At 45.4% G+C, this 27,500-nt stretch overlaps 4 protein-coding genes across 4 annotated transcripts in view; 1 reads left to right on the forward strand and 3 right to left on the reverse strand.

The window, feature by feature from the left end:
* Positions 1-17,459, reverse strand: part of LOC126569501 (serine/threonine-protein kinase GL21140) — a 24,079-nt gene extending 6,620 nt beyond the window's left edge. The window contains exon 1 of the mRNA XM_050226641.1: positions 16,746-17,459. The gene's annotated coding sequence lies outside the window, so the exon portion shown is untranslated. The remainder of the gene's footprint in view (positions 1-16,745) is intronic.
* Positions 17,460-18,027: 568 nt separating this feature from the next.
* LOC126579615 (uncharacterized) lies at positions 18,028-19,197 on the reverse strand. Its single transcript, XM_050243091.1, has 3 exons — positions 19,027-19,197; positions 18,619-18,963; positions 18,028-18,544 (listed from the first exon to the last, which is right to left on the reverse strand). Exons 1-3 carry the CDS (start codon positions 19,054-19,056, stop codon positions 18,206-18,208), a joined length of 714 nt encoding a protein of 237 aa, XP_050099048.1. The 5' UTR covers positions 19,057-19,197; the 3' UTR covers positions 18,028-18,205.
* Positions 19,198-21,068: 1,871 nt separating this feature from the next.
* On the forward strand, positions 21,069-21,916 carry LOC126575793 (iron-sulfur protein NUBPL). Its single transcript, XM_050236663.1, has 3 exons — positions 21,069-21,328; positions 21,395-21,833; positions 21,881-21,916. Exons 1-3 carry the CDS (start codon positions 21,069-21,071, stop codon positions 21,914-21,916), a joined length of 735 nt encoding a protein of 244 aa, XP_050092620.1.
* Positions 21,914-27,500, reverse strand: part of LOC126575802 (uncharacterized) — a 9,412-nt gene continuing 3,825 nt past the window's right edge. The window contains exons 10-15 of the mRNA XM_050236677.1: positions 27,345-27,467; positions 24,891-24,919; positions 24,171-24,494; positions 23,228-23,528; positions 22,857-23,152; positions 21,914-22,312 (exon numbers count right to left, since the gene is read on the reverse strand). Of these exons, the coding sequence (XP_050092634.1) occupies positions 21,935-22,312; positions 22,857-23,152; positions 23,228-23,528; positions 24,171-24,494; positions 24,891-24,919; positions 27,345-27,467 (1,451 nt within the window). The 3' untranslated portion in view covers positions 21,914-21,934. The remainder of the gene's footprint in view (positions 22,313-22,856; positions 23,153-23,227; positions 23,529-24,170; positions 24,495-24,890; positions 24,920-27,344; positions 27,468-27,500) is intronic.

Consider the following 27,500-nt stretch of genomic DNA (forward strand, 5'->3'; position numbering starts at 1 on the left):
GCACGAATACTTTTGAAACTATGAAAACTATCATCAGCTATTCACTTCTTTAAAATGAGATTTTCTAGTAAAGCTACAATTTACCACATACATATCTTCTAATCTGGGGAAAATATGCTTCAAGATAAAAAAAACTTATATCGGTAAATAGTAGAGTTACTTTCCATGTTGCTTATATAGTACACAATTACTTTACTCTTTGGATGCAAAATAGCTCAAAGAGGAACACCATTTGTCCTATTGGATTTTTCTTTTGTTTTTGAAATTGTAATATTGTAATATTTCAGCGCTGCTCTCTCAGCTGACACTATGGTCCAAAAATGTATCTTATCAGTGGCGTGTGGTTTTAGAAGAAACTGGGTTCATTTTTTGTAAAGCTCTTGCTCGTAAATAAATTGAATCAATTGTTTACTCGTCAATAGCCTTCACGAAAGGACCAGATTTTCTTGGATATGCTTCTGTTCCGCTGTGACTATTACAGAAGTCGGTAAAGATATTTCCCATTCGTTTCAGTTGCTAAAGTTATTGCTGACCCTTTTGCTTAACAATATGATTAAATCCTGATACGGCAGATGTGACCATTTCCTTTTTATATCAATTTGTAAAATTCTTGAAAGATTTAACTTAGATTTGATCACTATTTGATAATTCATGACATATTTTTGACAAACAAGGAAAGAAAATATTCATTTTAAACATGCTAACAAACATGCTACTTGCTGAAACAATGACAGGAGAGATCAGCGATAAAATATTCGTGTATCGCGGTGTACTAGCAATGATCAGTTGGTGATCAGTGTCGATATTAAGTTTCAGATCCGATGAACGATGATAGATCCGAACCGATACTTTGGAGAAATATCATAACTTGATCTCTAGGAACGAATGAGAAGCAATGTCAAACATTGACCGGCATCCTTCATCTCATTTCAATCGGAAAGCACTTTATCAACGAGAATGATTAATAATAACCTCATTAAGGCATTGCCTGCACCACCGGTGTCTCCTTTTTCTCTGCAAAGCCCCCTTGTCACGCATGCCAGCGCCAAGTCTTTCTTCCTTTTGCTTTCCGGGATTATTATTATTATTATTACTACACCCATAAATGCACCACGGTTTTCACCGCGTACACTTCTCGAAGTCGTTGATTTACAGCCGATTTCGATTAGAATTAATTGCAGCCAACGTCGGAAAGTCGATGTGTGTTGATGGCGCTGCTGTTTGGCGGCTACCAACAGGCGCCCTGGCCACAACGCTAGCAATAATTACGAGTGCGCGAACGAACCGTTCGGTCGTCCATTGTGCATGGGGGTGGCGGCTTTCCCTTTCGAGCGAGAGACAAGCGACCCAAAACTTAACCACCAAAGGGGGGGGGGGGCGTCTGCTGGTACCGGAAAACCGAAAGCCGATTCCTCGACTGGGGCTGGAGAAAGCGTGGCCAAAACCCATCAGCAACCATTTCCATTAGTTACCGGCCGGCCAAGTGATCGGTAGCACCGCCAGCCCCCCCTAGGAACTTTCCTGCGCTGTTCGTTCAACTGACACAAAACAACCAAAGTAACGAAGGAGAACTGGCCGTTCATGGACCACCGGTTGGTGTTCAGTTGCCAATAAATTCACCGATTGACTTCTCTTCTTGTCTGCCCTCCTCTGCAGGCTGCTGCGCAATGGGGATATTTATTTTTTATTTTGGAAGATTCTATTATTTAGTGCCACGGTAATGTGCCACGCCACGCTGGTTACTTGCCGCGCGCGTGCTTTGGAGCATTTGTCCGACGGATGAAACGGAACACGCTAGTCATACAGTTCACATACGGTCCGTCCCCACCTGGGGAGGGACTTACTGCGTTAATTTACTGATTAATCACTGGCTTCTATGGGCGTGGGGCGGCCTTCTTTTGCGGGTGGTCGCAGAAGCGTAAAGCCATTAGGGATGGATCGTACCATAAACATTATTTCTTGCCTCTTTTTTTACATTTACGTCTGTTTGAAACGGTCTTCACGCGAACCCTCAGGTGATGATGACGTGCGCAAATATCACATTTTCGGTCGGTCTTTGGAAAGCGAAGTGGCGACCAACTTTCAGCCTAATTCATCCAACAACCCCCCGCATTAGACTTCAATAATCGATTCGAGTCAAATCGTATCGGAATCGTAAAACAACATTTGGTCCCCATGTCGTGTGGTTTCTAACCAGCATCAAATTAAGCAATAAATGCCCACCCTTCTGTCGGGCCCATATGTCACCGAGAGAGGAAGAAATGAAAGCCGGAACATTACGTCACCGAAACAGAATTGGGTTATCACTCGGCAACGGCCTACACCAAGCAGACCGGCCAGCCGGCAGTGATGACTGATACCGAAGAAAAACATATGTCGTTCAGGCACAATTTACAGTACTGAAGAAAAATTATCGGCACTGGCTTGTCGTTGTTTCATATGATAAAAAATGTTTGCATTTAGGATTCTCTAGTATTAGTGTGGTCTCTAGGGATAGGCTCAATATCTGATATTTACCATTTTCAAGATTGACAACAATCAAATTAAAAATCAATAAAACCAAATACCATCGGAACTCACGTAGTGCGAAAGCTCTGCGTAGCAAGCTATCAATTGTAGACGATGTGGTCTGCTTTTCGCAAGGTTTTTAGATTTTTTAATCATCAGCACATGACAATTTAATTTTTTTCCAATTCTAACATAAAAGTTGAGCCAAATTATTGATCATTCAAAAACTACAATAAAAAGTTTAGGTTTACTGAGCTGTGCACTTATAATATGCTGAGTTGTGCGATCAGTGCATTCTTCTAAATAGCAAATATCCTTTCTTCCTAATCCTAATAGATAGTTAGTCCATTTCTTAAGTAATAAGTATATTTTCCTAAATAATAAACAATGTCTAGAGTGTCTTTGACTTTTGTTGATGTCTCCATTATTAGTATAATAGATTATACTTATTTTACAAAAATGCTTGAACAAATGATCTCTACTATAAACACATAACTCCTTTTCAAAACTTAAATTGAAATCTAATAATACCCCACCCACACTACAATCATTTCTTCACACAAAATCAATACATAAAATTTAAAATTATCATTCATGAAAATATTGTTAAAGTAGTCAAAGGTCTTAACGTTATTTTTACCACTACTGTAGTAGTATTATGTGTTCATGGGAGTAGACGCCCGACGTCACACAAACTGGAAAGATTATGCTTCCACAGCAGCGCACTTCCTTATCGATAAGACGGAACACAGCGCGATCAACAAAAAGACAATTCGAATTCTCACCGAAACGGAGCAACGATGGAACCACTATAACGATCCGAACGAGCCACCGTAAGCTTGTCTTTGATCGGTGATCGATGTCCATTCATAAACCCCTTACTAGGGATGATGCCACAGCCAATCTCTGCTACCGTTGTCGTGCGCCGCGTACCCTTAACCTTGCGGAGAAGGTTGCATCGCGATAAGATGACAAAAGTCGAGCAAACGTTAGGATGACGCGGAGTTGGTGTGGGAATCATGATGTTAGTCGATGATACCGTGGTGTGCGCCTCTAGCCAGGCCATTTGCCTGCATAGGCCCCTCGCTGTGTTGTCGCGCTGTTCATTTTTCATTATGATTTCTCGTTTTCGTGATTCTAATTTATCGGGGCCAACAACCAGAAGCAGAACGGTGGCGGTAGCGGAGGGTCTTGTGTAAATGCGAAATAGATTAGATCTCCTGTTTGTGTATTCCGAAGGGGCAAAGGAACACAAAATGCCGCTACGGGACCAGACCAGATGAGGGCGGGTGGTAATATCAAAATATTAATAAACGTTCCACCTGAGGGATTTACGGACTCACGCTACTGGTAGCGAGGGCCTATGGGGATCACCGAATACTCTTGAACATCGTAAGACACCGACACGGTGGGGATGAAATCATACTCGCTGGAAGCGCCACTAGCGGTACTTTCTTTCCTCCGGTCGCCAGTACACCCTCTACTGTCAATGACCTGCCAGCCAGCAAGAACTTACGGAAGCCACCACACAGTAGCACCCGAAAGAAGCGTACGGTTCCAGCCAGACACGCTTCTTGCATTGCCAATAAATCCCCCAACCATCGTGGTTTACCGTTTCTCGTTCTGAACGCTGTCTAGAAAGGTGCAAAGGAGAAGAAGGATGGACGGGGACGATAAGCCATAATCGTCGCGCAAAGGGTAAGGTAAGTTTTTGGCAAACGTTCAAAGCTTCATCTTCCGCCGCTCAATGGTGAAAAGTCGGATCGATAAAGAAATTCAACGGCTAACCCGCAACGGAAGTCCTGCATGGAATAGCGGAAACAGAAGCTCTGCTCCTTAGCTCAAAAGTTCGATGGAACCAACGGAAATCGAGGAGGGAATCATGAGATGTGCGATCTCTGGCTGCGGCCAAACACTGGAATCTGCCTAATGGCTATGCCTTCTTTTTGTGTTCTTTCTTTTGTCTTTAAACGCAACGAGATAAGAGGACGCAACGAGCCCCTAATGAAGCTGTATAGTCCGCGAATGAACGAGCTACTGCTGATCATAACGTCGGAAAGACGACAGCAAGTGGCCAGTGGTCGGTGGAACATGATTAACGCGCAGACAGGCGATGGTTTCCTCCTCTCTTGAGCGATGGTTTCATCTCTTATCGTAGTCATTAAACAAAACAGAGAACCCCTCGTCACACACCAAAAAAAAGGGGGGAACAGTAAAGATTGTGAAACTCTTACCTTTACCAACAACATCGTGCTGGCTCAGGGCTGCCAAAAATTTCGTGGCCAAGCAAGTCAGAGGACTGAGCCATTGCCAGCCGAAATGATGACATTTTGATATCGCTGTGTATCGCGCAGCTATTTTAGGTTCCTCCGTTCGGAATGCCTGTGTGTTCTGCTAGGGAACTTGCTAATGTTCGACGAAGAATCGCGTGTTAAGACTTAGTAGTAGCAGCATGTCTATCGCTATCAAGGGCTAGATTGAAGCATTATTAGCGACTAGTCCGTTAACAGCCAATTAACATTGAGTCCGGGCAAACATTCCGACAACAGACAATATCCCTGACGATATGTGTGATCATCAGCTTCATGTGTGACTCTTGAAGATATGTATCACGTTTCGTATCATCCACTGGTCTAGGGAACACGCCCTCGCACTGGTGTTGCGAGAGGATTTAGTTTTGATTTATAATTTCCTCATAAACGTCTCGTTGCCAATCTGTGGACCCCATTTGTGCACCCCTGCCTCTTCTTTCTCTCTCTCTCTCTTGACAAACCGTTTCATTTAATCGCCTCAAAGTGTTTGACTGTTGACTGGCAACTGTATCGCCGCCATCACCTCTTCCAATGCGACGCAAGAAGGTTGTTGACGCCTTGGAGACGTAACATAAAAATGCGTACACTGGCGCTTAGCCGGCGTTGTGTCCGGTGCGTGCTAATGACCCTCCTCTTTCACTCTTTCACTCTTGGTACTGTGGCCAACGGAGCACAAAATCATTATTTTCTGCTGACGGTTAGCAAAAACTCGGCCACAAAATCGCCGACCGGTCTCTCCCGTGTGTCCGATGGATACGGTTGACCAAAAATCAATTCGCATTAGGCGAACGAATGCCAGGAAGGAAGTAGGTCCAGCCCTCCCGTGTGTTGAATGGTGGTCTTCGGGGGGGTTTGACCCACGCGCTGAGAAGTAAAACAGTTTATAACGAGCACCACTTTGTGAGGGACGGCTCTGGAACTATGCCAAAGTTCACGGGGCCACCAGCGCCGAGTGAAGAACTTTTGGGCGTGTTTCGTTTAGGGTCCAATCGTAGAGCACGGTTGGTGGTTCCGAAGAAAAAGGCATTTGAAGACCACCATACGGACCCTTGCGCTAGTGGTCGCTGTTTTGGAGGATTGGAAGTTCTGCTACGGCGCGGTGATATTTTCGACGCGTCCCAAAATGTCTCCAACACTAAATATAGCCAGTTCTGCAGGATCATAAATGTGAAACTGATAGGGCATCGCCTGGTTCGCCTGGTTAAACAAACACCCAGGTTGGAGTTAGTTCAATAGAAAGATGGTTTATGGGTTATGTTCCGCTCAATAAGATATTATTAGTAAGCCATAAAAAAGACGTAAATAGTCCAAGAATGCCACATGACTCTGCAAACATCTTATCCAAAATCACTGATTTAGCACCTGTGACCATAGTTCTTAGTGCAGCAAGATACTGCAGCATAGTACTTTCTTCTTATCGTGTACCTTCTAATCATAATATTTCCTTGTTGAGGGGGGCTACGGTATTTAATTTTTTTTGTGACACATATTTTTAACATTTTTTTTCCTGAGTGTTAATCTTTTCGAGAATATTGTGTAAATTTTTGGATCAATCGAAGTAATACTGACAAAGTTATAGATGTTTGAAAATCTGCGCTTCATACAGGGCTCCATGCGGCTCGCTACTTTGAAAAGCGTTTCCCAAAACAAACGTTTTCAAAATTGGTGCCCATCGTACCGTAAAAACTACTGGACCGATCGATTCGAAAATTTTTACACATAATCTGTACACATTAGCCCCGTCGAGAAATCGTTAAAATTGTTGATACTTTTTTTAAAACAATTATGTAAAACTCGTCTTTTTTTGGCAAAATCGCAAAAAGCATCACTTTTTGAACTTCAAAAATCAGCCAAAAATCGAAAAATTGGAATATAAAAAAACTCTCCGGGGCTACCTAGATAAACTTATAATCTTTCTAACGAATAATGATTTCTATATATTTCAGATGACCCATCATGTCGCTACGATGGGCACCGTAAAAAGTACCTTTGCGGCGACAAGCCTACCAAAATTTGATGCCACGGAATAATTTTTCAATGAATGTTGCTCAAAACAATACCAAATATTCTTCAGAAGTTATAGTTTAATATGCCATTCATTTGGAAAAATAAAGTTGAATGGTTGCGTCACAACAACTCGTCAAAAACGATCCTTTTTTTGGCCAGATATTACCGAATTACCTCGCATAAGCAAAATAAATTGAATGTATTCTTCACAAAAGAAATGGCAAAAATTAGCCTTCTTTGGGCCAGAATTAACCGTAGTCCCCTTTTAACCAAGATCTGTATAAGACTTTAACAAGTTCGACCGACGCGTCATGTTAGAAATTCCAAACAAACACTAGAGGAAATTATCGAGACAATACGAAGCGTCTGGGAGCAGAGATTCCACACAGTTTACAGTCTGCATACTTTGCAATAATCCGACTCTTGGTCTAATGTCGGTTTAAATTGTGATATCAAAATGAATAGAAAATTGAAAAATGTCTGGCTTCCAGTAGGTACGAGGACGGCGACAAACATCTTGCGACAGCATAGTCTTTTGCGCGAATTCCATTTCGCCCCTAAACATTCTTGCAGCCATTACAATTGACATCGTCTGACATTGACAGCTTCTTGTGCCGCGCCGGCTGGAATGAGAGTTTTATTATTAGCACAAGAGCGCTCCCCCTCTTGGCATCTTGGTTTCCTGCGGCCATATGCTCGGCTAGGCTACATCATATTTGCCCTTCCAACTTCACCTCGGTCCTCCCACCAATCGATCCTCGCGCTATGCTGACTCAGACCGTTTGGAATTCCGTTGTGGCGCGACATCTCCTCAGGGGTAAAGGAGTTCCTTCAGTAGAGGGGGGATCAGTAAGAGTGAAAAGTAATAAGTCACCGGTGGTATGATCCGAGTGACGTCATGCCGTTTGCTTCTGTTCATTTCGCCCTAAACTCCTATCCTCTGGGGCATAGTGGAGAGTGATACAACGACTCTTTCGCATTTAGTTGTGTCACGTTTTAGTGACTCGAACGGAAGAAAGTATTTGAAAGAGTGGCGCATTCGCTCATGATACTCTCTTCCAGGAGGCTCGACTAATATCGCACACCGCAAGCTCCAATAGCGTAGCAGCGTCATGCGACACTGGTGACGGATCAGGTCTGGTCATGGGGCCGACTCATTGGAATAGACCCCAGCCAGCCAGCCAGTCAGCCAACTTTGGAGGATCGTCTTACACGACACGCGATCACTGACTCGTGCACTTCGCACCAAATAAAGACAATAAACATGGGTTCTCGATGTCGCGGAGTCGATTGCACTTGCGCGACAGACCGACGGTTCCACGGTTTCAAAACCGGTTTAATTTGCATAATCAACTCTCGTCCACCACCACCACCACTCAGGCGTTTCAGAATTACCGGAAGGCTTAGCTGAAGCGCGTACTCATGCCCCACACACATCTGGTGCGTCAGTCATCGTGTGAACACGTGTGACCGCCACAGATTATCGAACCTAATTGGAGCTAGGACTTTTGCAACTTTGTCCAGTTCGCTCCCCTGACCGAGACGAATGAGCTCTTCCGTCTGCTTTGACCTAGTTCTTCTTCGGTGCAAATGACGCTGAAAATCACGGCACACAGGGAGGAGTGCGTTTGCGTTATCCACATGGTCGTCGTCGTCATCGCTGTGCTATCGACGAAAGGTCTCTATCGCTTCTCACCCAAATGACCCGTCACCGCGACCCACTTTACATCGTTCATCGCGCCCCTTGGTATGCCCGTGGTCAACCATTATCAACTGGCCGTGGTACCGTGTTCTAGTTCATCACTCTTCACTCTTCATTCACAAGGAGCAGGGTCCCGGTGACTCGCGAAGCTCACGCTAAAGCTAAGGACCACTGATTGCCCCCCAAATGTAGGTCAATCACCATCGAAAGGTAACACCACGGCGACCGCCACCACACCGCGGGTCAGTCCTTTGTAGAGGAGGTCTATAAGGGCCACTGCTGACGACCCGTGGCAGCTCTTTATCAAATCCCTTGGGAGCAGGGCAGGTTGAACGTGTTTGCACGCTAACTGGCTCCACCGATAATGCCGGCTCTCGCACGCGAATGTGCAGTAAAAGAGCAGGGAGGTCCAACGCTCAGGGAAAAGTGGACGGATTTAGAGATAATCTAGAAATCCGTGGCCCCTGATTGGCGTTGGAAAATTGGACGAGAAAAGTGATTGAAGATCCACTGACGGAACTACAAGGATCTCGGATTTCTTTAACCCGGCGTTCGGAGAATAACGTTTTATCCGGACTCTCTTAGATTATCTGATCAAATGGGTCCCTGCATCTAGACCAGCAATTCCTTTGGCCAAATTGTATAAAAATAAACTACAGGATGCAAAACTCTGATTCTGAAAAAGGTCAGAAAATAATCGGTAAAAAAATGTAAAATACAGGTAAAATGCCTCATCTATGGCGCTATTTGAAAAAAAATTGTGTATACCAGCCAACAAAAGACTATTGCCCAACAGAAAGCTAGGGCCTAGGGCGAAATGCTTTAATGTTGTTTTTAAAAATGATTCTTTTTGGTAGGGAAGATTGGGATTAGGAATGATGAGGCAGGCAATTTATTCTAAATAAGTCTATTTAGACAGTTGTTTCGTGGTGCAAATGTTGCTCTTTACCCAGGTTCGTACACTAGTATTCCAATATGCTTGTGAAAATTGAAAAATAAAGAAAAAAGAAAAATATTGAAGAACTAAAAGCCAAAAGCTAACGTCTGAAATATTGTAAAATGCAATGCAAAAGGCCCAAAAAGAGGCGCTTCTTGTGTGTTTAATAAAGGCGATCGTTTGATTGATATTGTAATAAGAAACAATTGTCAATAAATGGCATTGTATACCCTAAATAAGTTTTGTTCATTTTCCCAAACTTTGCAGAGCAGTGGCGGCGTTTTTCAACATTTGAACAAGACCTGTCTAGATAGATAGCCTAGTCTGTAGTATCTAATCGAGATTAACTGGTGAATGCGAGTAATCCGTGAGGTACTTTGAACTTGATTCACATGAATGTCTGGTCGCATACCATTGTCACAAGAACGATCACACTCCCTGCGTCCAGATTATAAGAATCTGAGGAAAAGTGTTCCCAAGTCCTAGAAACATTTTCTACAAATTGAGCTGGCACTAATTCTAGACGTTCTCTAATCTGTTTCGAACCGGTACTGCCAAACCGGCCAAATTTTATGTCTGGATTCTTATAGTGTGAATCCTAGAAAAAAGAAATTACCACCCCATTCCAGGGCAAGGGATCAGACAGCACAGAATTTGTTAGAAGATGATGCACATCACTTCTTGCATTCAAAGGCACGCCACTCTAAGAATTGTGCTCAACAACCAAATCGTGACAAGGCTCGCCCGCCAGAACAGAATAATAGGCAAATTAGGTTAAGAGCCACTGAATAAACCCATTTTGCAGCAGTAAAACACAGCAAAAAAACAAAAGGATGCGCCCCTACAGAACACCACCACCTGTTCCGGAATATTCATGAGGAATTGCCACTTGCCACAGCGCAAACACATACGGAGCACGATGGTGCACAAGATATCAGCAGCACCGAAAGCAGGATGGATGGATATCGTCGTAAAACTATCTGGCTCCATTCCGGCTTCGTTCCGGTACGTGGCATAGAGTTGGGACCACTTTGTCCGTGATGTGCTGCTGTGTTAGGAGGCTTGTATTCTTTTCGAGAGCGGACACTGCAGTCCAGCGTTCTCGTTGGCTAATTGTTTCCGCTTCGCGAAAGAATCTTCTTTAACTACGACCGCGTCCACCAACCGGGAACGGGCCTTTCGGTAGTGGTGGTGGGCAGAAGCAAGCATAAATCATAAGGTACGTTGACACCATTGTCGTCGTCTTCCAGTGCCGCTAGTTGCTGCGCCTACGGTATGGGTGTCGGTCACGAAGCATCATCAGAATAGTGCTGGACGCTAACCAGTGCTCTTCGGTAGCGCACAATTGGGATCAACTGATCGACCGAAAGGTGGTCACAGTGGCGTCTCCACATTCCGCTGCCAGAAGACGCCACGTGTTCATCATTCACCCCCCATCCGACCACGGGATAATTTACAGAAAGAGGCCAACTACTCGTAATTACAAATCACGACTCATGTGGTTGCGGTTGATGAGTTTCCACAGGCCGCAGCAAAAGGTCGAAGAATCTTAAAGAACGCACGCGACGATCGCGAAACCACGAACGTCATTAGCATTCGTGGTGTTTCGATAAAAAAAAATACCGCCAACCACGAAGAGACGAGCGGCATTTGCGTAAACTGTTGTGGGGCCCAGCGGGACACATGGACTCGAAAACCGAAACGGGGTTGACATGTTTCATCAATCATCATAGAGCACCGAAAGCTTACGCGAGGAACTGACGTTGGTAGCGGATCTCTTTCGGCTGCTGGTTAAATCCATTACTACACGACTTTCTCTATTTTTGGTGCGCGATTTGGGTTTTGGAGCGCGCCAGAGAGTTCCCTCAACGGTCGGAGAGGGTGAAAAGAAGAATGATGAGCCACTGGTGGAAAACACGCAAAACATCGTGTCATTGCGGGTCTGTCAGGAGTAGGTCTACGTCGTCGTTGTCGATGTCGTTGTCGCGTCGTCATCAACCAAATGGAGAAAGTGTTGGATGCTATAAAACATGTGAACCGATGAGTGGAGTTGGTTGGTTTGGCGATGATCAGTTACGGTCGATTTGTTGGGGGCCCAGGTGAGGGATGAAGGAAAATTTATTTATCCATTACCTCCTTGTGACACCGTGAGTTACACGTTGAATCATGTTGGAAGAAATGTTACATCTGCAACTTGTGGAGTCCAAGTTGGAAGGCAAAAGGATGGGCACTTGTTGTTTGACATATTTTATCGCATAAAATAATGGTCTGCACGATATAGCTTGTTAGTTAAGAACATGAGTTCTTAAGAAAAGACAGGAAGTGCTGTTTATAATACACTTGCGGTTTATAATACTGTGTTACGTTACGAAAAGATGCGGAATAAATATACCATAGTTCAGAAAACCAAAAATGTTCAATTGTTAAAGCATCCAATTCGAAAACATACTCAACGAAAGTTGTTGTTAACAAAGGCAAACTCGAAGCAAGATGGGCAGATGGCAAAAATACGTCCAAATTGAGAAAAAGAATTTAGTTTAGTGATGATCTTTCGGAAATAAAGATCATTCTATTTTTGGAAAGAAACGGACAGGAGAAAAATGCTGTTTACGGTGATTTTGCATTGAAATTTGAGTTAAAAAAATATTTATAAGAAGAAACACGTTAAGTAGTATCTCTAGTAGTCCCGCGCGAATACAAACAATTTTTTCAAAAAAAAAATTGGTTAAAAGCGTTTGGGCCAGTAGTTATGCTTTACATTATTAACGAGTATTGTTAAAAGGTTCAGGATTAAATTAGATATACAAATTGTCACAAAAAACTTGTTTGAGTATCAAATGCATAATATCCTTTCATGCTGTCGATGCTACAAAACATATGAAATCACATATCTTATCACATAGGAAATCAAAGAGAAGAAAGCAATATTGAATCCTTCATTAAAATCAAATGGAAACCACATTTGGTGCACAAACGATTGACAGAAGGGGTTTCAAGAGTGAAACAGTAGTCTTATCATTACCGCAACATTACCGTTACCAAACCCAGGTCCACTTGTTTTCAATATATTCACCATTACCTTCATATTTACGGTGCAGGGTCATCGAAGGCGTATGGGATCCGCCCCATATGTGCCGGAAAGTGGATTTTAATGAATCTATCGATTGCGCATAGATGTGACAGAGGCGAGGAGTAATAGCACGGCGGCGACCGCACGGATAAAGAAGTTTGGGTTTTTTTTCGTTCCCTTTTTATGAGGTGTGACCGGCGTCGCGCGGCATGGTGGTGATAACAATTCGCACACGGTCCTATTTTCGCCAACTGATAAGCCCACACTCCTCTGCTAGGGTCTGCTGCTGCTAACGTGGACACATAAATAGCGATATTCCGGTCCGGTTGGTAACAAGCTCCGGGGCGCAGGTGCAATAAGCTGGAACGGATTGACCATGTTTCGCTAGCCACGTGCAGGAAGGAAACGTTGACCGTAAAACAAGCGTAAACCCGCGATGCAATGCTTAGGGGTTCCGCTCTCTGCAAAGGCATTTTTTTTGTCGAATTCCCCACCTAATGATCGTTCACGATGATCTTCTTTTTACGACTTAATTTATGAACCAACTGGCATACAAAACACAACGGGAATTCTAAATCGCGCTGTCAAAATGCATTTCATTTCAAAGGCCGAGCGAGTCATAATGCACGCCACCGGCTATTAGGATGCAACAGTGACTGCAAGCACGTTGAACATCGGAAAACAGGTGCCTTTCCCACGCCAATCGTGGGGGGGGTGAGGTAAGTTTGATGAGCCAAGCGCACGCAGAAGATATTTCATTTCGGGTGCTTCTTCTTTCCGAACACGTGGTGGTGGTGCGTGTTCAGTGGAAACGGTCGACAGCTCGTGCCAGGTGAAAGGAGTAGTGTGCCGGTGGTGGGACCGTATGGTTTGCCAGTGGATGCTTAACGCCTTTCTGACACTAGCCGGCCGGTTGCTGCGATTATGGTTTTGTTTTATGCTTTTTTTCTCTCTCTCTCTCTGGAAATAATGAAAACGTGTTGCACATCAGGCGGAAAAAAGGGGAGAAAAACTCCGGGCGAGCGCAAGCTATTGATCCATGCACCCACGCGTAATTGGATGCACCATTCGGAGATTGGGGATTATTGGATACTGATTGGAGAAAGTTCGAAAAATGGGACCTAAAAAAGAAGGAACAATTATTTCCATTTTCTCTGCTTTACAATAGTGTTATAGCACAAAAAACGGACGTGAAAAATTAATGCGTCAGACCCGCAAACATTCGTCTCATCCACATAATTCCACTGAGCATTAGCTTCTCTGGAACTTAAGGCACACATTAGTACGCTCAGCACACACAGAGCTCCCCAAACACTCAGAGACACGCGCCATTCCCGGGGAGGGCACACCCAAAATGGCCCCGGGAACGTAGATCGGTATCCTATAAATATGCTTCGTCAGCGAGAGAGGAGGGCACCTGGAGCACAAAAAGCGTGTGCAAAGAACTGCAGACCGAAGGGCTCCCGAAAATCACCAAAAGTCTCATGTGGTGGTCCAGTTTCCTCTATTTAGGTCAACGCATCATTGGCCTGATCTCGCGGTTTTTTTGGGGAAGCAAAAATAGCGCCGCACCGAGGGATTTTCGCCTCAAGAACTACGACTGGCGGGAGTGAACCAGGGGAAACGGTGTCGACGACAGCACGGGGAGCATTCGGGTGAAATAGTATCTTGCCTTGCAGCGTGAGCATAACTCGATGACAAGACAATAAAGTGACGGTGAATAAAGAACACCAAAACAAAGGACGGCGAAGCAGCAACAGCAACTAAAAAAAACAACATTCATTAGTCACGCTCCAGAGAGCCGATCATCTATCGGGTTGAATGGTGGAAGGTGGTGGCACGGGACCCAGAGTGTTCTGTGTCTCTTGTTAAACAAACGTTCTGGAAGATCGCGTCGATCGTATATGAAAAAAAAAATAATGGAATGAAGAAGAAGGGAATACACTAATGCTTGGTTCGTTGCGCATGAATGTATCAATTCTTGGTAGGCCTTGGGGGGTTGTTGCGTCACGAGAGAAGCTTCAAATTTCCAATCTTCCAACGTTTTGTCATCTAGAATTGAGAGAATTGATTTGTTTTAAAATTTCCAAACAATACAGAAAACTATGGCTACTATCGTTCAACAAGAGAAAATGGAACGAATCACACCCGTTAGTGATTGGGTCAAGTCTGACTAATCTTACGCTCTATTGCCGCTTTCCCCATAAATTCACTCTCTGTCACCGGACCGGAATGTGGAATCATAAATATCCCTCACGCGCCAGCCCCTTACTTGTCTCAAGTTCTTACGTGAGAAGGAATTCTCGACTTGTAACTGTCCCCGCGGAGGGAGTGCTTTTCAACAATCGACCGCCAACCGCGCGTACCGTGGTAATAATCGTAATTACTGACACTGACTGGAAGAGGTTTTTAGGGGGTTAGGAATGCTTACACGATCCGCACGGTAAGCAACGTTTACGATCAAAGTAAACATGCTCATAAACGGGTTTCCAGGAGAAGGAGTTTTCCTTGGAAACTCCTCTCAACATGACGCACACACCTTGAGCGAGTGATGGTGGTGGCCACTAATCGACATTCCAGACGGGACCCAGGCGGACACACATCCGGTGGCAGTGGGGGCATTCGGAAATGCATAACCCAAATGCACCCCTCGAGAAGTGGCCACATTGGAACGAAGCTCACGTTCCTTCGTTTATGCACTCTCTCTCCCTCTCTCTCTCCCGTGTTTGGCTTCCTTCGCTCTTCTCTTCTCGAGCGCCTTATGTTTGAACGCCGTTCGAAGCAAAGAACAACATCCTCCTCACTCAGCCCATGGACGCCGGGACGCCAAACGGGACGGAACGAATCGAAGCGACATCGTCTCGGGGTGCTTGCGAGGAGAAGGTGGATAGGTGGGTGATGCATGCAATGTGCGCGCTTACGAACAACATTTTTAGAATCTCCTTGACATCCACGAAGTCAACGACAGCGGCATCGCCTTCACGAGCCGAGGAACCGGCCGGTCTCGGCCGGCCGGCACGCCAATGCCAAACCGATGATGGAGTGGTGTGGTGGGAGGGTGTTATGCTCAATACATTCCTCCTTTTGGGTCCCCTTGCCCACCCCGCGCGGAGTGCAGTGATGATATTTGGGATTCTGTTGCCCTTTTTCGGGTGGCAATGACACCGAATGGTTTCTTGCTACGTCTTTCCCCAGCCGCCACAGGCCGCCATTTGGAAGCACGTTTGTTTGTTTCTTTAAATGTAGTGCACGCCGGACGCTGCCATTCTGCGTGCAACCATGCAAACGACGGGATGGGAAAGGCGCTTCGTCGCTTTTCGGCGCAGGCCACTACTGCTGGGGCAGACTTTCCTTTTTGCCGTTTCTCTCTTGGTGCGCTCGGTTCGTGGGCTTTCCAATATGGGTGTTTTGTCCAGTTGGCATTCGGGCGTGCGCGTGCGGTGGTGAAACTTTTAGCCAGCCGCTTGCTTTGCCCCAAAAAAAAACCGTCTGCCAACCAAACATTGCAAACCAAGAGTGTGCACGCGCGCCACTCATCATTGGGCAGCAGCAGCAGCAGCAGGCCGGGAGGTAATGTCGAAGGTTTAAACAACATTTTGTCATCCACCGATGGTTGCTGTGCATGGGCGCGGTGTCTCCTTCTCTTGTGCATATTAGCATCGGCTTTTGGTTCGTTCGTCGAAGTTGGCCACGGTGAGGGACATCCCGTTCCGTTCGCAGACCTTTAGATTCCTTAAAATATGGACCAAATGATACTTGGATGGTTAATAAAATCATCGAACGTACGCACAGAAGCCCTTTTAGACAAATTTGTCTTGAGACTTTCCTCTTCTTTTTGGGAGAAAATACACTTCACCTCATCGGCAGCAGACATCATTTCGTCCTTTTGCACGGCTTCCTTCGATGAGCTCACGAAGAAGCACACGTACCACAGAGAGAGCGAGCGAAAGAGAGCGCACCAGCTTCCCCCTTAAAGGCACGCGCCACCAACTTCCTTATTCCGGAGCAAGTTAATGGGTTTTCCAGCCATTCTTTTCCCCCTTGGATGGAAGGGGGCCCCGTTTGCCGGGACGCTCAAACGCACACATCCGCACACCTCGATTCCAAAAATGGGGACGGGACACATTACGGGTTTTTCTCTCTGTTTCATCCTGAGCCTCGCTCTCTTCTGGCTTGCTGGAAAAATGTGGAAAAGGATCTACTACTCACCCTGCTGAATGGAGTTAGATGGAACGAATGGAAACCCCGAGTGGTGGTGATGGTGGTGGGGCGGGACGCTCGTTGCTCGTTGACCGGACTCCCGCGGGTTAGCGAATCTGCATTCAGGTGGTGAGGGGCCCTTCGGAACGGCGAACACAAACACACAAGCGCACAGTGAATGGAAGCTTTTCCACCTCTTCCACGCCAGAAACAATAAAACACACGGAATGTGCACGGAATCTTCCAAACAATTATTCACACTTCCGCACCAGTATGTGTGGCGTGGGTTGGGTGTGTGGAGGGGGGGATTCCCGGTAACAAAAGAGACTAGGAAACGGATGGGCGGAACAAGATGATGCACACACCTTATGCTGCTTATGCCAACATTTCATTCATTTTCCGGCCAACCAACTCTGGAGACACACAATCACAGACACACGGGGACCGGACAAAACTGCACTTTACGCCCCTACCCTCTTCCGGGAGGTTGCTCGTGGCGACGGAGACGGGACACAGATGCAAGGAAGGCGGTAGGTGGGTGGCCACGGGTGATCACAATCCGCACGATTTCCGCCGTTCCATGAAGCAGCAGCCTTTCGTCGGATGGAAATGCACACGAACGCGCACAGACACACCACACAAAAAGGCCACAAACGCAACGCAGGCGAGAATCGAGACGAGGCGATTTTCCGACGACCGACCCGATCAACGCCCAAAAGCAACGACAACACTTTCACGCCGCGAAATCGGAGGAATTAAAAAAATTGTTATCGACCATCACTATAGCCCAGTTTGCTGCTGCGGGGGCAATTTTTGAGCTACGTAAGAGTGTTTCTACACTGCGCGAAAATTTTCGTTTTCGTAGCGCAATTGTCGGCAAAAGTCAAAAACTCCATATAAGTTTACAGCTTAAAGCCGGGGATACATGAAGCGTAAACTCTAGCGTAAACTCAGAGTGTAATGCCAAAAAGTTTACATTTGCCGTTAACACGGTGTAAAAAAGATTATAGGTCCACGGAGCATAAATCCCAGCGTAAACGCTGTTTGCAAGCGATTTGCCTCACTATATTTCCTGTTTGTGGTTTGCATTAATAGTGAGTGATCATTACTAGCGTTTTTAATCTTTATCTTCGGAAAAAAGATCCTATTTTTCTCACAAAAGTTGATAAAAGTTCAGTGTAATTCGGATTACACGTCTCAACCCGGTCAAATTAATGTTATATTTACGCCTGAGTTTACGCTTCATGTATCCCCGGCTAAACGGCGAAATATTTTTAAAAATACCAAGCGATTCCAGTGCGTTTTGCCAAAAACATGGGCTTTAACGTTGCCTGTTCGATCATTTTAATTCGTTGCTTAGTTGTTCTACAGTTGTCTTTCTTATCTTTATCTTATTAAGATACTTATACGCATAATCCAACACGAAGTGGTTACGGAAAACAGGCAAACCACGCCAGATGCGGTTCTGGTTACTCTTTAGTTAAGGTTCCATCTTGGAAACTTTCCACCAGGCATATCAGTTTGCGATGGAAGAGACGCATTTCCGCGGGAGAACGTTCGCCAGCTTGTTGCAACATTACCGCCACGTACGATGCCATAGCCTCAGGCCACGTTCGACGGCCACGCGTACTGTCTTCAATTACTTTCAGCAAACCTCCGATAATGATTGCTGAATTGTCCGGTACTGAACTTTGGGGAATAGGCGGTGGAATCCAGTTGGCATCGTTTTGCTGCACTGTGGAGTTAGCCGGAGGTATAAATGACTCTGTCGTCGTGTATTCCTCCTCATCGATGAAGGGTGATGGGATCTGAAAGTATTTATTTCCATTAACATTGCTTTTCACACCACAACAAACTACAAGTTAGTCCACGTTAAACTTACCTCTCTCTTTACAGCGATCCCATTCTCTTTGGAGGGGGCACAAGCATTCGTTAACCCAGAGGTAGTCAAAAAGAGAAGTCGCTGATAGGCAAACCAGGCGATTTTTGGGTATGGAGTACCATCTCTTTTTCTGTTTTCAACAAGTCGTCGATATCTATGGAATGTGGCTTTCAACACATCTATTTTAAAGCGAACTAATTTCTCCGGCAGCTGCAGTTTGTTTCCAATCCGCTGCAACACGGCCCTTTTTTTCTTCCGTTTCTTAAAGTCCTCGTGTCCTTGGTCCCACAGCAACGGGTTTGCTTTTAATTCGTCAATGAGTCGAAAAATTAACTCCCGCGACCACTGAAACAGACGAAAAACATGAAATCCGGCAGATCCAAAAACGGCTTCGACACGGCGACTTACCACGAAATTTCCCCTGTTATCAGTTTCCATCGTCCATGCTATCTAAGGCTAATGATTACTAACCTAATTGTACTTCTCTTCACGCACCAAATTGTTAAGAAGTTACCATTTGAATGAAAAATAGAATAGAAACAAAAAAGTCTGGATTTTTTGGGTGGCCCTGCCGGCGTTCGTTTTGTTTTGGTTCTTTCGCGAGTTGTTTTTTTGCCAGTGCAGCATAATTAGGCCTCTCTGTTTATACTGGCAGGTTCCCCGGTGTAGTTTAAACTTCCGCTTCCGATTTTCGGCTGTTTTCCGAAGTTTCCCAACGATTTTGGTATTTTCTAAGAATCTGCTGCGTGAAGAGAAGCTTAGTAATCAGAAGCCTGAGATAGCATGAACAATGGGAACTGATAACAGGGGAAATTTCGTGGTAAGAGCCATGTGGAACGTTTTTGGATCTTCCGGACTTGGATTATTTGATGTTTTTCGTGTGTTTCAGTGGACGAAGGATATAATGTTTCGACTGATTGACGAATTGAAAGCGAACCCGCTGCTGTGGCAACCAGGACATAAGAACTTTAAGAATTGGAATAAAAGAAGGGCGGTGTTGCAGCGGATTGCCTCCAAGCTGCTCGTGGACGAGGAATTGGTGCGCTTTAAAATCGCAGGGTTGAAATCATCATATCATCAATATCGACGACTTTACGAGAGTGGAGCTTCTCAAACGTAAAAAGTTATGGTTTGCCTATGACCGACTTTCTTTTTTGACCAACGCTGATCAAAATGAGCACTGTCGTGCGCCCGAGTCTACGGACATCAAGGTAGAGGTTACAAGGAAGGTAATTACCTTAAGGACTGAAGTCTGTAGCCGGCGATACATGAAGCGTAAACTCTCGTATAAACTCAGAATGTAATGCCAAAAAGTTTACATTTGCCGTTTACACGATGTAAAAGAGATTATAGGTCCACGGAGCATAAATCCTAGCGTAAACGCTGTTTGCAAGCGATTTGCCCCACTACATTTCCTGTTCGTGGTTTGCATTAATAGTGAGTGATCATTACTAGCGTTTTTAATCTTTTTCTTCGGAAAAAAGATCCTATTTTTCTCACAAAAGTCGATTAAAGGTCAGTGTAATTCGGATTACGCATCTCAACCCGGTCATGTAAACATGTTCAAGTGTAAATTAATTTTATATTTACGCTTGAGTTTACGCTTCATGTATCGCCGGCTTGTAGCCTTATCATATGTTGAATTCACTGAGATACATTCTTATATCTTTGATGTTGCGATAATAGAGTATTTTTGCTTTCAGCTAACATCTCCCACAATGCGGGAGGAACCCACAACGGCGGACACATCATTATCCTGGAGCAACATGGCGATACGAAGTCCAGCGTTGAACCATTCAGGATTCATCGAAGGATTACAGACAGGGAATAGAACATGGAATAATTACAGCAATCGAACGTGGTCTGAGGCTATGGCATCGTACGTTGCGGTAATGCTGCAGCAAGCTGGCGAACGTTCTTCCGCGGAAATGCGTCTATTCCATCGCAAACTAATATTCCTGATGGAAAGTTTCCAAGATGGAATCTTAACTGAAGAGTAACATGGCGATCATCCTTAATTCGAGGGATAATTTGCCTATTTTCTAGAGCCCTTTCGTGTTGGCTCACCGTATTAGCATCTAATAATCAAAATGATAAGATAAGAAGCTGCGGTACAAGTATAAAGGGAAAAACAGTATGTGAAAATGAATTTCGATCAAAGAGCTCCACAAAATTCTGAAACCATCGATTTGTGTTTGAAATCACTATCTAGCCAACATGTACACAAGATGGGTACGCATTATTTTCACGTTATATAAAAGTATCGCGATGGCCAAAAGTAAACAAAAGTTGTAATCAAGCCGGTCGATTTTCGATCGTTACGAAAGAACCGAACGATATTGAAGATGATACTACAAAAGATTCACAAGTTGTGGCCCGTGAGACAATGCACCAGATTATCGGTGAGCAGACAGCTTTCCTCTAAACCGGATGCTCGGCAAGCAGAGCTCATGGCACGCAGCTTACCGAAACGAATGCCGCTGCCGGGCGTTACGCACATCGTGGTCGTATCGTCGGGGAAGGGTGGTGTCGGCAAAACGACCACCGCCGTGAATCTGGCCGTTACGCTGGCCAAACAGGGCAAGCACGTGGGCCTACTGGATGGCGACATCTTTGGACCTTCCGTGCCGAGAATGATGAACCTCGCGGAAGCCCCGCTGGTGGATGATCGGAACATGATGATCCCCTTGGTCAACTACGGCGTCAAATGGTAACGGTTGGCGGCCCCGTTTAACGAGTTTCGAATACTGAGTTCCTATTGGTTTCTTTCTTTTAGCTTATCAATGGGATTGCTGGTAGAATCGGGACCGGTTGTGTGGCGAGGACCGCTCGTCATGTCGGCTATTCAGCGACTGCTTAAAGGTGCCGTGTGGGGACCGTTAGATGTGCTGGTCGTTGATACTCCGCCCGGAACGGGAGACGTCCATCTGTCCCTCAGCCAGAACGTCCCAATCGATGGGGTGGTGCTGGTCAGTTCACCGCAGGCAGCCGCCCTGGACATCACCAAGAAGGGTGCCGAAATGTATCGCACACTTCGAGTGCCTTTGATTGGCTTGGTAGAGAATATGAGCCACGTGGTGTGCGACAAATGTGATAATAGGATCGAGTTTGCGGACAATCTCGTTGAGAAGTACACGCAGGAGCTTGCCGTGGACGTACTGGCCCGAGTTCCCATCGAAAAGGATGTGATGCAGTGTAGCGATAGGGGCACACCGGTTTGTCTCAAGTATCCCGATTCACTACTGGCCCGCGCGTACGACAGTGTGGCCACGAAAGTGATACAATTTTTAGAAAGTAAATCCTCCAAAGCGACCGTTTATTTCTTCTTCTTCAGCTTCTTCATTTTCATCACCGCCTTGTGGTACGCCTTCTTCTTACGCAGCTCCAGCGCTTCGGCATACTTGCGTTTGTTGAACTTCTGGAACTCGGCATCGGCAAGCAACTCGTCGACGAGCGTTTGTGATTTTTGCTTCTTCACACCCCGCTCGTTGTAATGCTCGAGCGGTGATTCCAGTACCGTGCCAATCTGGAAGTACTTTGGCAACTTTCGCTTCTTCTCCGCTCGTTGGTAGTACTTCTTTGGATCCAGCATGGTGCGCATCTGGATCAGTTCCAGTTCATTTTTTAGCTCCGGTGTCATTTCTGGTGCAGGCATGTTGAACCAGCTTTTACCCTTCGTTTTCTGTCGTTCCAGCTAGAGAGACAAAACGGACGGATTTCAAAGCGATATTTCAATTGTTTTCTGTGGATTTAACGTCGTTGGCGCGCTAGGCAACACCAAGCATCAGATTACTAAAGAAGGCATCGTTTGGTTCAAGGATCTCTCGCCAACCCGTCGAGTTCCCTGCTCACCGCACCCTTTGACGAAAATTTAAATGTTGGACCGTAACTAAGGGAACACTGCGTTACAACTGCTTCTCACCAGTTTCCGCTGGTTACAGTTCACAGGCAACATCAATCAAGCATTCCGATTGTAAGCGCGACAAAACGACACAAACGAAAGGATCAATCAAAGCAACCGAATACTGTCCCGTTGGCCTTACGGCGGAATGCAAAGCTTCAGCTTCGAAAAGGAGTTCGAAACCATCCCGCCAAGATTACAACGAGAGGGTGCCTTTGTGGTGAGCAAAAATGGAAACACTCGCACGTTTGGCGGAGTATCGGCTGAACCGTATCAGCTGTCGAATATATCATCATTACGGGGGGAGCGTCTTTGTCGCCATCGCGGATGCACTTACCCGATTCAAATGCTGGAGCGTTTCATCGCTCATCGTAAATCGTGCCAAGTTTTCGCGCTTCTCAATCGCCGGCGTAAGAATGGAGCTACGTAGCTCCTTGGCAACATCCGTTTTGTTGAGCTCATTTGCCGCTGTTAGTCGCCGGTTTTTCGAGCCCATCCGTGACGTGGTTGGTCGCACATCCTCAACAAAGTTTAACGACACTCCCGGCCGTCTGCCGACATTGCGGGGGATTGCCACCGGTTCATCGTTACCGTTCAGTGCCTCGGCAATGCTCTGTCCGGGAGGCGGTAGGCCTGAAGCAGCCAAAAACAAAACGTAATCCAACGGGTTGCAGAACCAACCGAGATGGACGCTCGTTTCCAACTTACCTCCAAAATCGTCGTCATCACTTTCCTCCTCTGCCGCTTGTGCTGTGCTGGTCGACGAAGCGCCTGTGGCAGCGTTTTTATCTCTAGCCGTGCTATCGAAGGCAATCGATTTTCGTTTAGGTAGTTTTATGCTCGGGGTACATTTTGAGGTACCAACACTCGTTCCACCGACTGTATCAACCACGAAGAAATCCATTTTTGGTGGCCAGGTGCCCGGAGATTTTTCTAAACGGCGACCATGCTTTTGCCCGACGACAGGTAAACACGCCGCTGCCGCTGAACACATGCACTGTAAAACGACCTGAAAACGACTTAAAAGTATCGCGGTAGCTTGTTATAGGACCTAAAAAATCGATCAATGCTGGTCACCCTACGTGAGGTGCTTCTTTTGAAATGTTACCGTTAGTCAGCTAGCTTCCAGCTACTGACAAAAGGTCCTAAAATATTTCTATTTTCCACAGCGCATCAGTAAACTGCCTCACGGATATGGAAGAAAATCGTCAGAAGTTGTAATTGCTCGAAATTCGGACTGCTCATGATTATAGTGAATCTGCTTAATCGTCCCTCTAAAAAAACCACACGGGGTCTATAAATTGTTTTTGTTCACGCAAGTTTTTTATTAAAATTCATTGCACTTTATGAATGTCTGCAGCGAGAAGAAAGTAAAGATTACAGCTATCGTATGAGATTTGCCATCGAAAATCGCAATGAAATCGTAGCGGTCGTACGATACGATTGAACGACCAAGATCTGATCGAGCCTCTGGACCGCCCTTTACACTCCTGACAAACCGATTAAACACAAAAAACCGTAATCCGCATCCACGTATGTTTAACCAAAGCGTTTAATGATCTGGCTGGCGACTTTCATGGCCTGCAAAGAGAAAGGAAATAGATGGTGTGAGAGGTACAATTTACCTGCGTCACGTCAGTCCGACACTTACCGTCGGATCATCTCCGAAGTCGTAGTCGGCCAACTGGGCTAGATAAAAAGGACTAAAGGTTACCGCCTGGGGGGCCGGTAACGCCAGAACGACAGAACTCAGCAGTAACACTGCTAGGGCGGCTATTGCCACTGACACTACCGACGATCGCCACTGTCCCCCAATCTTTCTGGATCCCGCGCTATACATCGTTGTTGCTTGGCGGCAGCTCAGGTTACAGGTTGCAGGATGAGATTGACTTTCCAGGAGTTTTTCGAATTTCTTGCTGTTGGCGCTGTCGTTCACAGGTTGTTGCTTCACTTCAGTTTCAAGCGAGGACTCTGACTGTGCAACCAGGACCGATCAGAGAAGAGTGATGCCAGTGACACCATCGGGGGTTCGCTTTTATTCCTCTAATTTGGCGAGCACCTCAGCGTTGGCTAGTTTGCGCAGCTGCTAGGCCTCGAACCAGTTACGCTATACGATGATGATGAGAGGGACGGAAGGAGGAAGAGATGAAGCTTCAAGAAACTAAGCGGCATGAATGGACTTATTGTTGGTGATCATCTTGCTTTACTTCGCCCGGCCCCATTCTAAATCCTCTTCATTTGCCATCAATGAATCTCATTGTCATCTTTTCAAAATTACCAATCTTTATCAATCTTTTTCCTATTGTTAGTGTAATAGTTATTGTAATGATTACCAATAATATTATTCTAGTTTTTTCATTTACTTCTTTACCTTGTACTGCTGTCTGTAGTAGTGCGGAACTGAGGAGCAATCGGAGATACTAAAGTCGCTCAGCCACGGTCAAGGATTGGCTCCAGTGCTGTCGTAGCCGAAGAACCTGCCTTCACCGGCCATTGGCCACGTACCGGTCGGCATAGGGGCAGCAGTCGGCGGCAGTGGCTGGAGGATGTCGTGCCAAATTGGATGATCCCGGTAGTGTCACCGGTTGATTTAACGTTTCCGATAGAAGCGCTCGGTCGCCGCGGAATGGGGCCGATTAAGTTGAAAATGGTCCCCAAAAAACCGGAAGTGCTGATAATGGCGGTGCAACATGCGGTGATGGAAGTCGGCGACCAGCGCATCGCCTCTAAGCGGCATTTTCTGGACGTCATGATCGACGACCGGCTCATCAACGACAAGGCGACAACAGTGAATAATGCACTCCCAAGGATCTTCCCGAATAGCTACGAACCGCGCAGTAGTATTAGACATCTATTGTCACGTACAGGAGTCCTGTGCGGAGCTCGGCGTAGAAGTTGCAAGCGGACGACATCGTCCAGTTTAACCGGATGTACCGACTCATCACCATGACAATAAGCGCCTATTCCTGATCGCCTAATCGGCCCACCATCATAGACACCTAAGCTAAGGCTAACTCAATATGTAGGTCACTAGTCTACGTCAACAAACAACTCCGAAACAGCGAAAACATAACGCTCCTTTCGCACCTGGACTCTAACCGCGGGACCTGATCCCACCTTATCCACTCTTTCGCCAAAAACCGATCACCGCCAATTGACATTGACAAATCCCATACAAAAAGTCGCATTGTGTTGTATGAAGTTTGCCTGCCAGGACACATCTCATAATCGATTCAATGCTATTTCACGTCGCTCTCTGCACAACTGCCGGTGCTATGGTGTCTGTTCTTGTCCTTCTTTCCACCTAGTTTTGGCGACAGTTGTGCGCGTTCCCGTTGAGACGAGCGAGGCGAACATACAGCGTCGATTCATTCAATTCGCATTTGCAAAAAAGATACTTATTTACGATATCTTAGAACGATTTGAGTTCAGTTTTCGTTGTGTTCCATTACTGTAACACGAATGTTTTAAAAAGGTATTAATTTTCGATGCTACAAATGTTAGGCAATTGATAATTTTTCTAAACAAAAAGTTTGATATTGATCATCCCATGGGGAATGTCCGCTTCTTAGTAGTTTACGGAAGGACCGAGCAACTCGAACCAAATTCACAGATTAAAGATGATTAACTATTGTCGGATAACAGCTTGCTTTGTTATTGTTCTTTTATCTTGGTCTTTTATCTTTTATAAGTAAACGATAATAAACAGGAGCAATCGTTTTGGAGTAATTTTTGAAAGATTTTTTCTTCTCTTTTACGTCCATACACTTTATTCGGTATTATGACTGCACATACTAATGCATACGTTTCATTACGATGTTCACTGTTCACGGGGATTCGCCATTTACAGGATCTATTCATATCAAATGGTGAAACAAGGCTCAATTCTTGTGTTTCCGGGGCATAGGAGTTTAAACGTCGCGCTTTGCTGCATATCTAATCAATTCATCTGATTAATGCCGTTCCTATTCCAACCGCTCTGCGACTCGTTTCATTAAGAATCATACTGGTAATAATTAGGATAACGTCGACGAAGCCTATTTAAATGAAATGCACCTCACGTCCTACATGTTTTAGTTTATTTTCTAATCTGCCGCTTCGTTTACTTTACTCTAGTACACATGCTAGTGCCTAATTGCTGTACATTCTTTCCATGTTCTGAACATACATTGCTACATGCTAAGTGGCTGTTCGCGTATGTGTTCCGTGGGTGTCTGTATAGCTCAACTTTAACAACCTTAAAAGTTGACCGCGTGAGGGAACGGTTTGATTGCAGGGTTTCCTGATCCCTCTCGTCGTTTGTAGTCAATACCGAGCGCCGCGAGTGACAAACAAATTCAACGAACGAAATGTTACGCTACTCCCTATGCTCTTGCTATGTGTTATGTCTTAAAAGGGAAACGTCCCTGTGGATTGAATGTGTCCTTGGACATCGAGCAATGTCAGAGTGTTTTTACGAAGAAAGTCGGAAGCATGTGGCAATCCATCCTTCTCCTATGCATACGGTGGTGTGCAGTGCAACAAACAGGAAAACATGCTCAATATGTTTAAGTTTTCTTGGCATCAATTACAAACCGCCAATATTCCGCCGTAGAAGTGTGTCTCTTGGTCGAATGTACTTCAAGTGGAGCGAGCAAATTGTAATACCAGCCTTGTAATAATTCTTCGGAACGATCTAAACGTTCGCCTTTCTACGAAAACCTGTGCTTGCTCTTTGTACAAACGTCCAACCAACGTTACTATACATCCCTCTTTCATCCTTCGGGCGGGGCACCATTTGTGTGTCGCAAAGTAGTAAAGATGTGTGCGGTACCATTTTAGATACCAGTAATGACCACTTCCCGGGACTTTTCGTCCATCTCGATGATCTCTTCTTTGTGTACCACTTGGCCTTGATTCGACTGTGACTGTCCACCCTGTGAGTTCTGATGCAACGGAGTCGTTTGGCCTGCAAAGTACCGAAAAGGATGATGCATTTTCA

Source organism: Anopheles aquasalis, chromosome 2, assembly GCF_943734665.1.
Source record: "Anopheles aquasalis chromosome 2, idAnoAquaMG_Q_19, whole genome shotgun sequence".
NCBI lineage: Eukaryota > Metazoa > Arthropoda > Insecta > Diptera > Culicidae > Anopheles > Anopheles aquasalis.